The following is a 14,996-nucleotide window of genomic DNA, read 5'->3' on the forward strand; positions in this document are numbered from 1 at the left end:
AGATATATGCTATCTTTTGAGTATTATTTTTGAATACAATAATATTAAATTTAAGTGAAGTTTTAAAAATGATAAGAGACATGTAACACTAAAGGAGAAATAGAAGAAACACCCCAAGTATGTGTTTTAAAATCTTTTAAAATATCCACCTGTGGCTACACATAGTTCAAAAATAGCAATATTCTAATTAGATAGAATTTTGCTTAAAAATAAATTTGGTAACTTTTGTATACTTTTTGCCTAGTATAAAATCCTAACAAAAGTTGAAAGTTGGCTACAACCACCGACCATTGTAATTACTTTCTTGTGGAATAAACACATGAAGTAGTCACAGGCTATTGCTATCACGTACCTACACATATTACAAAGAATCAGAAATTTCTCAATGGACATTATATATTAGGAGCTAAGCCCAAGCCCCTAAAAGTATGAAAAATACAAACAAGCAAAACCCATAACAATAATGTTCTATAAACTTACAAAGCTAAGTCTTCTAGTTAAGGCTCAGAAACTGAAAAAAAAGGGAGCTATTCTTAAGAGCAATTATGAAACATTTCTTCTTGAGTTAAACTTCAGAAATAAGTCTATCATCCTAGACTATGAAGTGATTTTCAATGAACTTCTAAACCAAAAACATCTAGTTGTTGTTTAGAAAGGATTTAGCTGTAGCCATGGTAATATGTGGCTACCCCATCCAGTTTTAAACTTATTCAATCAGTGACCACTGTGACCAATCAATGTCAGCCATTTGCTTCCTGCAAGGTGGTCAATCAGAGAAAAATTCACTTTCATAAACCTTCCTGTGAGTGCTAACCAATCAACAAAGGTATTACTTGAAAAACCATGCTGCTGCTATAGATGTCAACCTAATTACCTTCTGAAAGTCGACCCATCTTTAAACTTTGCTCTTTTCGAAACCTTGTATAATTAAGCTGCTGTGTTAGAAGAGATTGTGAGTTGATTGACCAGCACAATAAATACATGTTTTTTCTTTTCATTTCAAATATTGACGCTCTTATTCTTTGATAATAATTGTTAAGCACATTAGATTTACTACCTTTATGTTACATATTTCTTAATGAAATACAAATGAAATTTTTAATATCTTTGATCTATTTTACCATAATTGAAAATACCACAAATACAATGAAAAGAAAAATGAAGAGTGGGTAAGCTACAGCTTTAGAATTTTCTGCTTAAATGGAAAAAAAAATAATATAGAAAATATAATTTATTAGAAAGAACTGAAAGAATTTTTTAAAATACACGTATTTGCCAGGTAGAATTGTCCAAATTGACCCACATCAATTTTTTTCCTCAGTGAAAATTAATCTAATGCTTAAAATAATACACTGAAGGTCATCTCCATTCACTGAATTAGTAAATACGTATTAACTACTTATGGTTTGTGAAGCAAAGTTCCAGGCATTGAGGATATGAATCCCCAAGTGCAATACCTAGGCAAAATTCAGATTAACTTGAAGGTATAACAACTGTGCACTCATACACTGGGAACAACTACAGATCAAATAACTAATAGGTTTGCTGGTAACAAGAGTAGAGTGCCAATGTAACAGGTCTCTTCCTTCTGCAACTCAGCAGAAGTCACAAGTACAGGAACAAAATTAGCTTAAATTCATCATCAAACTAATGCTTTAGATAAACTTTAAGTGTGAACTACACATACACTGTAAATCTAATCTCACTTTAAAATGGTTGAATATTCTGTTTTTATAGATATGATATATATGAGGCTTTGATATATGCTACTATATTGCCTTTCAAAAAGTATAAATTTTATTTAACAACAGTGCAGGAGAGAATGTCTTTTTTCCTCAATTGCCGGACCACACTATCATTTTTTAAATAAAACATTCATCAATATACTAGGATATTTTGGCATCTCATTGTTTATATACACTTTTGTGATAATCATGCAAGGCTGAATAGTTCTAGAAAATGCATTACACGTGTCAACCATGAATATCAATCCAAGTTGAATTTAGTTTTATAAAACAATAGAACAATTTTACAAAGCAATTATCAACTATTTATTATCACCACAGTCTTACTCTTTAGGTACTTTATTCCTCTTAATAGGTAATAGCTGGAAATCAGCTTTTCTACTCTTTCTTATACGATGTACTCCATCACCATGGCCATCATCATCTTCTTCAGGAGAAGCACTATCACATAGATTTTCTGATCTTTTTGTTACATTTCTTCTGCGCTGCTTCATTTCTTTTTCAACCTTAGTGAAAAGTTCCATATTAAGGATAACTGTTATTATTTTTGTAATAAGAAGGGTTTTTGTTGTTTTTATTGATTTTTGTCAAGGCGCTCATTTTAATTGTTACGATTTTTAGTTCAAAAATACTTTTAGGTTACTTTAATCTTTCATGGAACGTCACTGAAGTTTTTGGAAAGTATGTTTAATTTCTGTTTGAAAGAAACAAAATTTTCCAAAAATTTCAGTTACGATTGTAATTTTTTGCTTTTATTTTTATTCACTCTTCTTTTTAATCTAACATTTTCACTTTCTGTATGTTTTGTAGCAGAAAAGGACTCAAAATGCGTCTTATGACTTTTCTACCTGGATTTACATTAAATGGACAGATTTAGAGTATGTGACATACTTTCCCTTTCCGCACAGAGCTATTCCATTTCTCCCATTGCCTTTTATAATTCCTTTATTTGGAACATCAAAAACATGAAGATATTCACTGAAATATATGAATCAAAATTTGCAACAACAAATGGAGCAGAGTGAAACTTTTTAGTCTTTGCTAGCATCAAATTCTAGATAATGTTAAGTAACCACAAAACTTTACAGCTGAGGATATACAAGTAATACCCTACTTTAACCCCACTGTTCACCTATAATAGAAGTAAAAACAAGAAAGATTAAATGATCATTTGCAGCTCAAAGTGGCATTACCTGACATTTTGTGACACTAAAGAGAGAATATAATTCCATAATGCTGGTTCAGATAATTTATGACATAATCACATAACTCAGTAAAGTTAACTTTGATAGTTTTTGTTTGAACTAAACTCATTCATTATATGATAAATATACCAATAATCATTTATATGATTTTAATATTATAAAAGCATCCTCATGTAAGAAATTTATATCACCAGACTCCAAATAATATAACTAATCAGATAAATCAGAAGTGTGACTTTGGCAAGGTAATTTAATGCTTTTGTGTGGGACCTAAAGCCTCATGTACTTTTTCTTTTAACGAATACTTTTACATTTTTAAAAACTTTGAAACTTGATGCTCCTTAGAGTTTGACTTTCTATTTTGAATTTTAAATACCAAATTTTTGGTTCAGTGTTTATGATTCTTATATGATAAAATCATACATGCCCAAGTTTATCAAACATTATGAAACAACATAATGTAAAGTGCCAATTCAGAGGAAACACTTGGCAATTATGGAAATTTATATGCTTGTCAGAAGATCTAAAGTATTTGCATTGTAATTATAAGTTCCAACAGTTTGAAGTAAAAAATATTAATTTGTATAGAAGAAAGCATAAGCAATAGATTAGTTTGGCTAGGTATATTACTTATAACTTTAATCCCAGGTACATTTGTATATTCCTTCTCCCTCACTGCTTTATTCATAGTATATTCTTATTTTATTGCTTATATAATGCAATTAATTCTTTACCAATACAAAAATATCACCTAGAACATATTTCATTTTTTACCAATATCCTCTGTTTTTCCTGGTTTACAAGGTCACATGGTAGAAGTTTTTACAGTTCATATGCCACTTGAAAGACTTCTAGAAAGACTTAATATAATTAAGGAGCACCAATTAAGAAAATGTTTCACCAAGCCATGGCCTTAACTATCTGGAATTATTTGTCCATTATGTTTCTACTCTAATTTGCCTTTTTTGAATCAACATTTCCTCACGATTTTTTACATAAGAAAGTCTAAATCTTTGCCACACATACTTCAGATAGAGCACTAATCTCCAGAATCTGTAAAGAACTCAAAAAACTTTACACCAAGAATACAAATAACCCAATCAATAAATGGGCTAAGGAAATGAGCAGACATTTCACAGAAGAAGATCTACAAGCAATCAACAAATATATAGAAAACTGTTCAGCATCTCTGGTAATAAGAGAAATGCAAATCAAAACTACCCTAAGATTCCATCTCCCCCCAATTAGAATGGCTATTATCAAGAATACAAGCAACAATAGGTTGGCAAGGATGTGGGGAAAAAGATGCACTCATACATTGCTGGTGGGGTTGCAAATTAGTGCAGCCACTCTAAAAGCAGTGTGAAGATTCCTTAAAAAACTTGGAATGGAACCACCATTTGACCCAGCTATCCCACTTCTCGGTTTATAACCAAAGGACTTAAAATCAGCATACTATAGTAATGCAGCCACATCAGTGTTCATAGCTGCTCAATTCACAATAGCTAGATTGTGGAACCAACTTAGATACCCTTCAATTGATGAATAGATAAAGAAACTGTGAGAGATATACACAATGGAATATTACTCAACTATAAAGAAGAATAAAATTATGGCATCTGCAGGTAAATGGATGAAATTGGAGAATATCATGCTAAGTGAGAAAAGCCAATCTCAAAAAACCAAAGGATGAATGATCTCTCTGTCAAGCGGATGATGATACATAATGGGGGGTGGGAGGGAGGCAAGAATGGAGGAAGGATGGATCATACAGAGGAAAAAGAGGAGTGGGAGGGGGAGGGGGAAGCAAAAATAACAGAATGAGACAAACATCATTACCCTATATACATGTATGATTACACAAATGGTATGATTCTACTTCATGTACAGAGAAATAAGTTGTACCCCATTTGTTTACAATGAATCAAAGTAAATAAATTATAAAAAAAGAAAGTTCTGAATAGATAGATATATGTTCTCTATTATTATCCTTATTCATTTCTGCTTCTTGAGCTATTTTGTTTGTAGATGGCAAAGGTGGAAGAGTAACTTGCTTGTTTGATTTTTTCCATATATCTTTTCTGCTGGGATATAGTTTTTTTCTCTTTTTTTCTTTTTCTTTTCTTTTTTTTTGTACTGATGATTGAACCCAGTGTGATTAACCCACTGAGCCACATCTCTAGTCCTTTTTATTTTTTATTTTGAGACAGAGTCTTGATAAGTATCTTAGGGTCTCAGTAAATTGGTAAAGCTGGTCTGGAACTTGCAATCTTCCTGCATCATATTCCCAAGGGGGTATAGGTTTTTAAATAATTTTATGCTTAAGAAATCAAAGGCTACGGACAAAGAAATGTTAGCACATATTTAAAATTCATTTTTAGAACTACTTAGTACATGTTTAAATACTCTCAAGTTAATGGACTCTAAGAAGCAAAAAGTAATTTACCATAATAGCAGATAAAAATATGAACCAATAGAGTTAAATTTGTCACTATTTGTTTCAATTAAACTTAATTCATTATGTGCTAAATTTAGCAAAACTGAATCATATGATTTTAGTGTTATGAAAACTTACTAACCTAAGACATTTGCCTAACTATAATTTAAATAGTATTTTTACATATTTAAGTAATTTTCCTAAGGATAAATAACTGCAAAATAGGCTAACTTTGTATATTAAGCACCATAATCAATAAACATCAATCAGAAATAAAATCAAATTTCTTAATTGTAATTCAAATTATATAGTATGATAGTGTCATGCATCTGTATGGATTATGAACATCAAATTTGTTCTAACATAATCTAATGTCTGATATAATTTAATGAAAGCAGATTTCAACATTTTAATAATATTTACTGATTTCCTATATTGAAAGAAAATGAGTAAAGAAGTTATTGTTTATACCCTAGTGCCACAGGTCCCATTCTGGAAGGTGCAGTGTGCTTAACAGACATGTAGGGTGATTTTATGACCCTAAAGCACTAATGTAATGTGTTATTTTATAATGGGAACTTTGGGGGATCCTGGCAAAAGGCATAAAAGTTCTTGAATCACAGATAAATTTAAAAAGTCACCTGGCAACAAGGTAAAGATAGATGAATATCATGAGGGAAGGAGGACAGACAAGAGTTTTCAAAATGACCTCTAAGAAAGTGAACTCTGTAAGTAAGAGATGAATCCAAAGCAAGTAGAAAATGCAGAACCTGGTAAGTGACTGGATTAGTGACCCGAGGCAGGGTTGGTCCAGAATTTGTCTAATTTCATAGTATCAGAGTTATTAAATAAGTACTATTTACTAGGATGAAAAAATGGATGAAAGAGGAGATCCTCATAGGGTCAAAAGAAACAGGAAAGAGTCAAGGTCAAGTGTCTTTAGTTTTGAGACATAACAGTTTTGGAGGCACAGGGAGGACTTAGAAGACAGATGTAAATAAATATATTAGGAGTAGGTGATCACACTCAGTAAAAACATAGGGTTTAAGAAGATAAACCTTTGTTAAAAATATGAAATTGGCATAAGTAAATAATGCACATAAGATATATTCATGAGATAGAAAACAAAGATTTTAACAATGAAATTCCTGAGTTTTAAGATGAATTTACATATAATTATTAACAACAGTGAATATTTATACTGGAGATATAACTGAGTGGCAGAGTTTGGGTTTGATCCCTAGTACTGTAAACACACAAACACCAAAGCAAAATAAAAAAAAAAAAATTGAAAAAAAAACCTTAGAATACTAAAGTTAATAAAGTTTCCTGAGAAAAATATGAAGTGTTCCCATTGCTGAAGATATTTTAAAACATAAAAATCTTATTGCAGATGTAATATTGTATGCTGTTTGCGATCTTTCCTTCCTTATGATTTTTTAAATTTATTTTATTTGTTCTAATTAGTTGTACATGACAGTAGAATGCATTTATACATTTTGGTAGATCAAATATAAATGGAGTATAATCCCTTATTTTTCTATTATACATACTGCAAGATCACATAATTCTTTGATAACTAGTTTATTTTAGAAAAAAATCACAAATTGTAATTTCACTCATTTCAGGTGTGCCTATACATTTCCATTACATGTAGCTATTTTTAGATAGAGATATTTGAGAATCCCTCCCCCAAATCGTTTGTATAGTTCTTTAATTAAGAGTGTTGTAGCTTAAAACTAATTTTCTTGATTAATGAATACAGATTTAAAAACTTGTTTAGGACTAGGAGTTTAGCTCAGTGATAGAGTAATTGTATAGCATGACTGAGGTACTGGGATGGTGTCCAGCACAGAAAGAGGAGAAGGAAAAAAGAGAGGAAGGAGCACATTTTAATGAACCAGAACTTTTAATAAATGAGATTAAATAAAATGCTTGTTTATTTTCTCTAAATTACAAAAAGATCTGAAACATTTACCAATATTTTACCCAAACAATAAGATGTATAATTTAAGTAATATAAGGCTATAACAAATGCTAAGTTATAAGACTCCACAAAACACAAGAGTCAAAAATTAATACATCATATGAAATATGATAAGGCCTAAAATGATTTCACTTTGCACTGTTTTGCTAGATTAAATATAAGGCATCACTTGATTCATAACATCAACTGTAAATCAACCAAAATTACCTAATTTCTACCACATTTTATAATATAAAATGCTACTGCTCTCATTCCACTCCAGTAGCTCTGTTGCATTTCTTAAAATTTTATTAGTTCATTGTAGATGTACATAATATTGGGATTCATTTTGACAAAATTATACAAGCATGGGATATAATTTGTTCCAATTCAGTTCTTAGTATTTCCTCTTTCTTTCCTTTTCTCCCTCTCCCTATTTCCTTACCTTTACTCTACTGAGTAAATCGTTCTTCTATTTATAGTTTTTTGAAAAAAATTATGCACTGTGGATTTACATAAAGGTGAAATTCACTGTGGGATATTCACACATGTACGTAGGAAAGTTTGATGAGATATGTTCCATAATTCCTCCCTTTTCCTCTCTCTTCGCTCCTCTTAATCCCCTTCCTCTATTCCACTGATCTCGCTTCTCTTTTCATGGAGTTCAACTCCCCTCCCATTCCCGTCCTCCAGTTTTTTTTTTCTTTCCTTTTTTTCCCCCTCTATTTTGTTCCAATTTTCTCACAGGAGAGAAGACATTTCAGACTTGACCTTCTGGGTCTGGCTTATTTCAAGTAATATTTACTGACTTGTAAATTGAAATGATAAAGTAGAAAGTTATTGTTTGGTCCCTAATGCCAACAGTCCCTTTCTGTAATGTGCAATTCTCTTAATAGGCAGCTAGGCTAGATCGATTTTATGACCCTCTTTTGCCACATAGATAATGAAATCAATTAGAGGACACAGAGTAGAATAAAATGTTAAACCTTGACATTAATGACAGATACTTTGAAACTACATATTTTGAATCATTGGGAATCATTATCCTTGAACATGAATCCAAATCAGTGGCCTTTACTTGTTATGCTGCTCACAATTTTAACTGCTCCATCTTAACATTCAAATTTGATCTTATTTTGTTTGTCATGTAAGGAGATTAACAAATGAAACCACAAATAATATTCAGAATTTTTAAAAATTCAATTCTAAGCATAAAGTTTAGCTCTGAGTGATAATATTTTAAATTTTAAAATGATTTAAAATTCAAAATTAAGTATTAAATGAAGATCTATTAATTTTTAAAAGGCTAATCCAAAGGTACACTCCTTTGTGAAAATGCTACATTTGCAAAGCAAAGAAAACATACCAGTTCATTACTTTCACTGCTATCAAGATTCTTTTGTTGATATGATGACTCTTCTAGGTCTGATTCTGATGACAAATGCATATATTTAGTTAAAAGAAATAATTTGAATAGTCTGATTATGTAATTGTCTTTGAAACAATACAAAATAAGAAAAAAATAATGACCATAAAATTATTTTTATTCTCCAAATGAAGAGTTTACATGGACTTAAATCTTTAGCTAGATATTCTTTAGGAAATACTTTAAATTACCTAAATCATGAAGAAATCATTCTGAAGAGATACTAAGAACTTAGTAATATCACCAGGTTGAACATGTCCAAACATCACAAAGATTCACCCATAAACTCATCTACTCAACATCCATGAAAAAAACTCATAAAAAATAAAATAACTTGGAACCATGTAAATTCACACTGTATACCCTTCTCTATCTAAAATTAGTATCTTATAATGTTTTTATTAGTGCATCGTAGTTATACATAATATCAGGGTTCATTTTGACATGATCATAAAAGCATGGCATATAATTGGCTCTACTTCAGTTCCCAGTACTAGATTTTTTCCCTCCCTCCTACCACTGTGTCCATTCCTCTACTCTACTGATCTTCCATTTAGTTTTTTGAAATTATTGCTTTTTGAATATGCACAAAATTGAAATTCACTGTGATATTTTCATATATGTACATAGCATCATTTTGTTAATTTCATTCTACAGTTTCTCCCTTTTTCCCTCTTTCCTACACCCACTTCTATCTCCTTCCTTTTCTCCACTCTGCTCCCTTCTATCTTCATGGGACTCCCCCAACTTCCTTCCTCATTTTGCTTAAACTTCTGCATATGAGAGAAAATATTTGACCCTTGACTTTCTGACCTGGATTCATTTCATGTAGCATAAAATAAACCATCCATTTACCAGCAAATGACATAATTTCATTTTTCTTTATGACTTAGTACAACCCCATTGTGTATGTCTGTGTGTATATACAGTGGAGTATATATACACTTTCTTGATCTGTAATATGCTAATGGGTACATGGGTTGGTACCATAAATTAGTTATTGTGAATTTTGCTGTTATAGATATTGTCATGCCTGTGTCACTGTAGTATGCTGGTTTTTGTTCTTTTGGATAAATACTGAGTAGTGGGATAGCTGGGTCATATGATTGTTCCATTCCTAGTCTCCAATAATCTTCATAATTCTAACTGCAGAATGAAATTAACAAAATGATGCTATGTATATATATGAAAATATTACAGTGAATTTCAACTTTGTGTATATTCAAAAAGCAAATTTGTACTAATTTGCAGTTCCACAAACAATACATGAATGTCCATTTCCCCCACATTTTCACCATCCACTTATTATTATTTGTATTCGTGATGATTGCTATTCTAACTGGAATGAAATGAAATCTCAATGTAGTTTTGATTTTCATTTCTCTGATTGCTATGAATGTTGAACATTTAAAAGATATATTTGTTGGCCATTTGTATTTCTTCTTTTTAGAAGTTTGTGTTTAGTTCTTTTGCCCATTTATTGATTGGATTATTTGATTTTTTTGATGTCCTTTATATATACTGGATATTAAATCCCTGACAGAGAAAAACTGGCAAAGATCTTCCTATTCTATAGGCTCTTTATATACATACTTTTGTTTCCTTTGTTATGCAGAAACTTTTTAATTTGATCCTGTGCCACACATTGATTTTTGGTTTTATTTTGTGCTTTTGGAGTGTTAAAGAAGTCAGTGCTTGCACTAATATGTGGGGGTGTTGCCCTATATTTTCTTCTAGCTGTTGCAAAGTTTCTAATATAATTCCCAGGGTTTTGATCCACTTTGAGTTGATTTTTGTGCAGGATGAGAGAGAGGAGTCTGGTTTCACTCTTCTACAAAAGGATGTGCAGCTTTCCTAGTACCTTTGTTAAAAATGCTATCTTTTCTCCAGTGTATGGTTTGGCACCTTCATCAAGAATCAGATAACTGCGTCTATATGAATTTGTCTGTTTCCTATTCCATTGGTCCTCAAGTCCATTGTGATGACAATATTACCCACATAAAGTATTGTTTGTCATTAATGATTTCTGAAATTACTACTTTTTTTTACCTTTATCTGTGAATAGTTAGCCTCTTCCTTATTTCTGAAATGGCTTCATTCAATATTTCAACAAAGTTTTTTTCTCCCTCTCTTGTTTTTTCCCCCAAGGTATGCAATCCTTTATATTTACTGTGATATTCAGTTTGCTTGGTTTTTTATTTGTTGTTTTTAGATGTACATGACAGTAAGGTGTGTTTTGATGTATTATACATACATGGAGTGCAACCCATTTCCCATTCTTGTGGTTGTATGTGATTTGGAGTTACACTGGTCAGGATATATAAAACAACACCAGAAAAAACAAATAACCCTATCAATCAATGGGTAAAGGCTCTCTCTCTCTCTCTCTCTCTCTCTCTCTCTCTCTCTCTCTCTCTCTCTCTCTTTAAGACTTAGGCTGATATGTGAAATTTTCCTTGATTATGGCCATATTTTCCAGATACACAGGTTTCTCTTACCTTGGTAATTTGTCACTGTTTCTACTGTATCTTTACCCTATTGATCTGTAGATTATTTTTTTACATCTCTCTCTCTTCTCCACTGGAGGGTCAATCTTTGAAATCATTGTGGTATAAAGTCTTTATTCTTTCTACAATAAGTTTCTGCTAAGGGTTAAACACTTAGATTTAAAGAGCAGAAATAAGGTAACAAAGGTAGTTTTCCAAGATGTTTTCCCTGTTCTAAGAGTTAGTGAAAGTGGGCAGGAAAGAGTGAAAGAATAAAGGACAGTAGGAAAAGAGAGAGAAGTATGAAATGGGCATGCATTTGTGTAAAAATTAAGGGATGGATGTAGAGAGTATCACCAGCAATTTAGTATCAAAGGGTGGACAGAGGAAAGGGCTAAAGATTAAAAGTGGAACATATGTCCTGTTATGTAACCTTAAGATCACTGGGTGTTTATGTTTCAAAAAGTTGTTTGTGGCAATATTTCATTGGAGAGAGATCACTCAAACTTGTGACAAGCATATGATTATATTGAGGCAGAACAATTAACAGAAGTGAACAGTGCAAAATGAAAATAATACAGGCTTGTATTTTGGGGGCAATTCCAGAAATATTAGAATATAAAATTAACAGTGCCCAATGGAGAAAGAATTGCTGTTAAATTAACAATACAAAAATGAATAATTACAAATCCAAATTTGTGGAGAAACAGTCTCTGTTTATTACTTTACCAAATATATCAAAATTAGATATGAAATTAAGAAACTGTTTCCATTTACTCTGTAGTTCTTCTGTTTCACATTTTTTAGGTCTCAGGGCTGGGGATATAGCTCAGTTGGTAGAATGTTTGCCTCGCAAGCAGAAGGCCCTGGGTTCAATCCCCAGTACCGGGAAAAAAAAAAAAAAAAAAAAAAAAAAAAAAACAACAACCATTTTTTAGGTCTGAAACTAAAAGCTCATTTAGGTATTTTGCCTTAAAGGTCCTTCTTTTCCCATATACCATATCATGAAGAAATTATGTAGACCTGGAGATGTACTTTAGTGGTATAAATTCTGCTTATGAAACACAAGTCCCTGGAATGAATCCCCAGTATCAATACATATTTATGAATACATATATATATATGTATATATATATGTATTCATCTATATATGTATATATAAAGTAATAAGAATATATACATATATGTATGAATATGCATACATATGCATGTAGATATATTTACTTTTATGTGTATATATAAAGTAATAAGAGCAAACAAGTCACTAGTATGAGTTAGCAACTTTGGATTTCCACATATTAGTCACTACTCTAAGACTAAATTGAAAATCTTCTAGACCCTGCATCTTATAGAAGAAAAAGTAGGTCCAAATCTTCAACTTGTTGGCTCAGGATCAGATTTCCTTAACAGGACTCCCATAGCACAAGAAATAAAAGCAAGAATAAACAACTGGGATAGATTCAAACTAAAAAGCTTTCTCTCAGCAAAGGAAACTATCAGAAATGTGAAGAGAGAGCCTACAGAGTGGGAGAATATCTTTGCCAACCATACCTCAGATAGAGCGCTAATTTCCAGAATCTATAAAGAACTCAAAAAACTCTACACGAAGAATACAAATAATCCAATCAACAAATGGGCTAAGGAAATGAACAGACACTTCACAGAAGAAGATGTACAAGTAATCACCAGATATATGAAAAAATGTTCAACATCCCTAGTAATAAGGGAAATGCAAATCAAAACCACCCTAAGATTTCATCTCACCCCAATTAGAATGGCGATTATCAAGAATACAAGCAACAATAGGTGTTGGCGAGGATGTGGTGAAAAAGGAACACTCATACATTGCTGGTGGGGTTGCAAATTAGTGCAACCACTCTGGAAAGCAGTGTGGAGATTCCTCAGAAAGCTTGGAATGGAAACACCATTTGACCCAGCTATCCCACTCCTTGGCCTATACCCAAAGGACTTAAAATCAGCATACTACAGAGATACAGCCACATCAATGTTCATTGCTGCTCAATTCACCATAGCCAGATTGTGGAACCAACCTAGATGCCCTTCAGTTGATGAATGGATAAAGAAACTGTGGCATATTTATACAATGGAATATTACTCCGCAATGAAGAATGATAAAATTATGGCATTTGTAGGCAAATGGTCGAAATTGGAGAATATCATGCTAAGTGAGATAAGCCAATCTCAAAAAACTAAAGGACAAATGATCTCGCTGATAAGCGGATGAGGACATATAATGGGGGGTGGGAGGGGCTAGCATTAGGTTTAGGGTTAGGTTTAGAGTTAGGCTAAGGAGAGCAGTAAGAATGAAGGAAAGAAGGACTGTGTAGAGGGAAAAGAGGGGTGGGAGGGGTGGGAGGGGTGAGAGGGGTGGGGGGGAGGGGAAAAATATAATAAACATCATTACCCTATGTAAACGTAAAAAAAATAAATAAATTAAAAAAAAATACTATGTTAATTCTATAGGAAAGGGACTAAACTAAAATACATGATATATAATATTATAGCATTACTGATTGCCTGAGAGGCAATCATATGACTGAATTAGGTCACTGAATTAAGTGGGACATAAAATGGAACACATATGGGATGCAGTTAATCAACACACTGGGTGCCCTAGTGGAGTTAAAATTGATTTTCTCACTTTATTTTTAAATGTCAGGGTCTCATTGTGTTGCCCAGGTTGACTTTGAATTACTGGGCCCAAGTGATCCTCCTGCCTCAACATCTGGAGTTGCTAGTACTATAGGATGTGCCCCCATGACCAGTAAGATTTTCATATATTATCTTCAATGATATAACACACCTTAATACTAATAATCCTTTTGCAATATTTATCACTTCTTTAAAGAATGTGAGAGAGTATATGGACACATCTCATGAGACAACATAGAGAAAATTCTCAATGATTCCCAGTTAGTAAAGGGAAAGTCAATTCCACATAAATTATAGGGCATAACAATATCTGGGTTTGGAAGATGCTTTTGGTAGTTCAATCACAGAATTATAAATAATCCTTTTGAATGTAAACTGTACTAAATTGAACTGATCTAATTCCTGAATCTAGTTTAGGGAATATTTTAAATTATGTTTTAAGAGTAGTGACCAAAAGGTAGAAATCCAAAGCTACTAACTCATACAAGTGACATGTTTGCTCTTATTACTTCATATATATATATATATATATATATATATATATATATATATGCTCATATATAAATCATATAACTATGAATGCATATATATGTATGTGTTCACATATATATATTGATACTGGGGATTCATTCCAGGGACTTGTGTTTCCTAAGCATTTAGATTTGAGATTTGTGCTGGGTGAAAGACAGGTTAAAATTTCATTTTTCTACAAGTAGCTATCTAGTTTTCCTAGCACCATTTGTTGAAAGGGTGCCTTTTCTCCAAAATTTATTTTTGGCAACTTGTCAAATATCAGATAACTACAAGTTTGTGGGTTTGTCTCTGTGTCTTCTATTCATTCCATTGGCATCTATGTCTATTTTTTGTGCCAATACTATGCTGTTTTTGTTACTACAGCTCTGTAGTATAATTTTAGATCAGGTATTCTGAGGTCTTTTGCTTTGCTTTTCTTGCTTAATATTGCTTTGGCTATTCCAGGTCTTTTATTCTTCCAAATGAATTTAAGAATTATTTTTTTTTTAATTCTGTAAAGAGTGTCTTTGGAATTTTGATGGATT

General features: G+C 32.0%; 1 protein-coding gene across 1 annotated transcript in view; it reads right to left on the reverse strand.

The window, feature by feature from the left end:
* LOC124979298 (ankyrin repeat domain-containing protein 26-like) overlaps positions 1 to 14,996 on the reverse strand; it is a 69,009-nt gene that overhangs the window by 37,487 nt on the left and 16,526 nt on the right. Inside the window, exons 9-10 of the mRNA XM_047543802.1 lie at positions 8,720 to 8,784; positions 2,073 to 2,251 (exon numbers count right to left, since the gene is read on the reverse strand). Of these exons, the coding sequence (XP_047399758.1) occupies positions 2,073 to 2,251; positions 8,720 to 8,784 (244 nt within the window). The remainder of the gene's footprint in view (positions 1 to 2,072; positions 2,252 to 8,719; positions 8,785 to 14,996) is intronic.

The sequence above is a fragment of the Sciurus carolinensis genome, chromosome 3 (genome assembly GCF_902686445.1).
Source record: "Sciurus carolinensis chromosome 3, mSciCar1.2, whole genome shotgun sequence".
In the NCBI taxonomy this organism is placed as follows: Eukaryota; Metazoa; Chordata; class Mammalia; order Rodentia; family Sciuridae; genus Sciurus; species Sciurus carolinensis.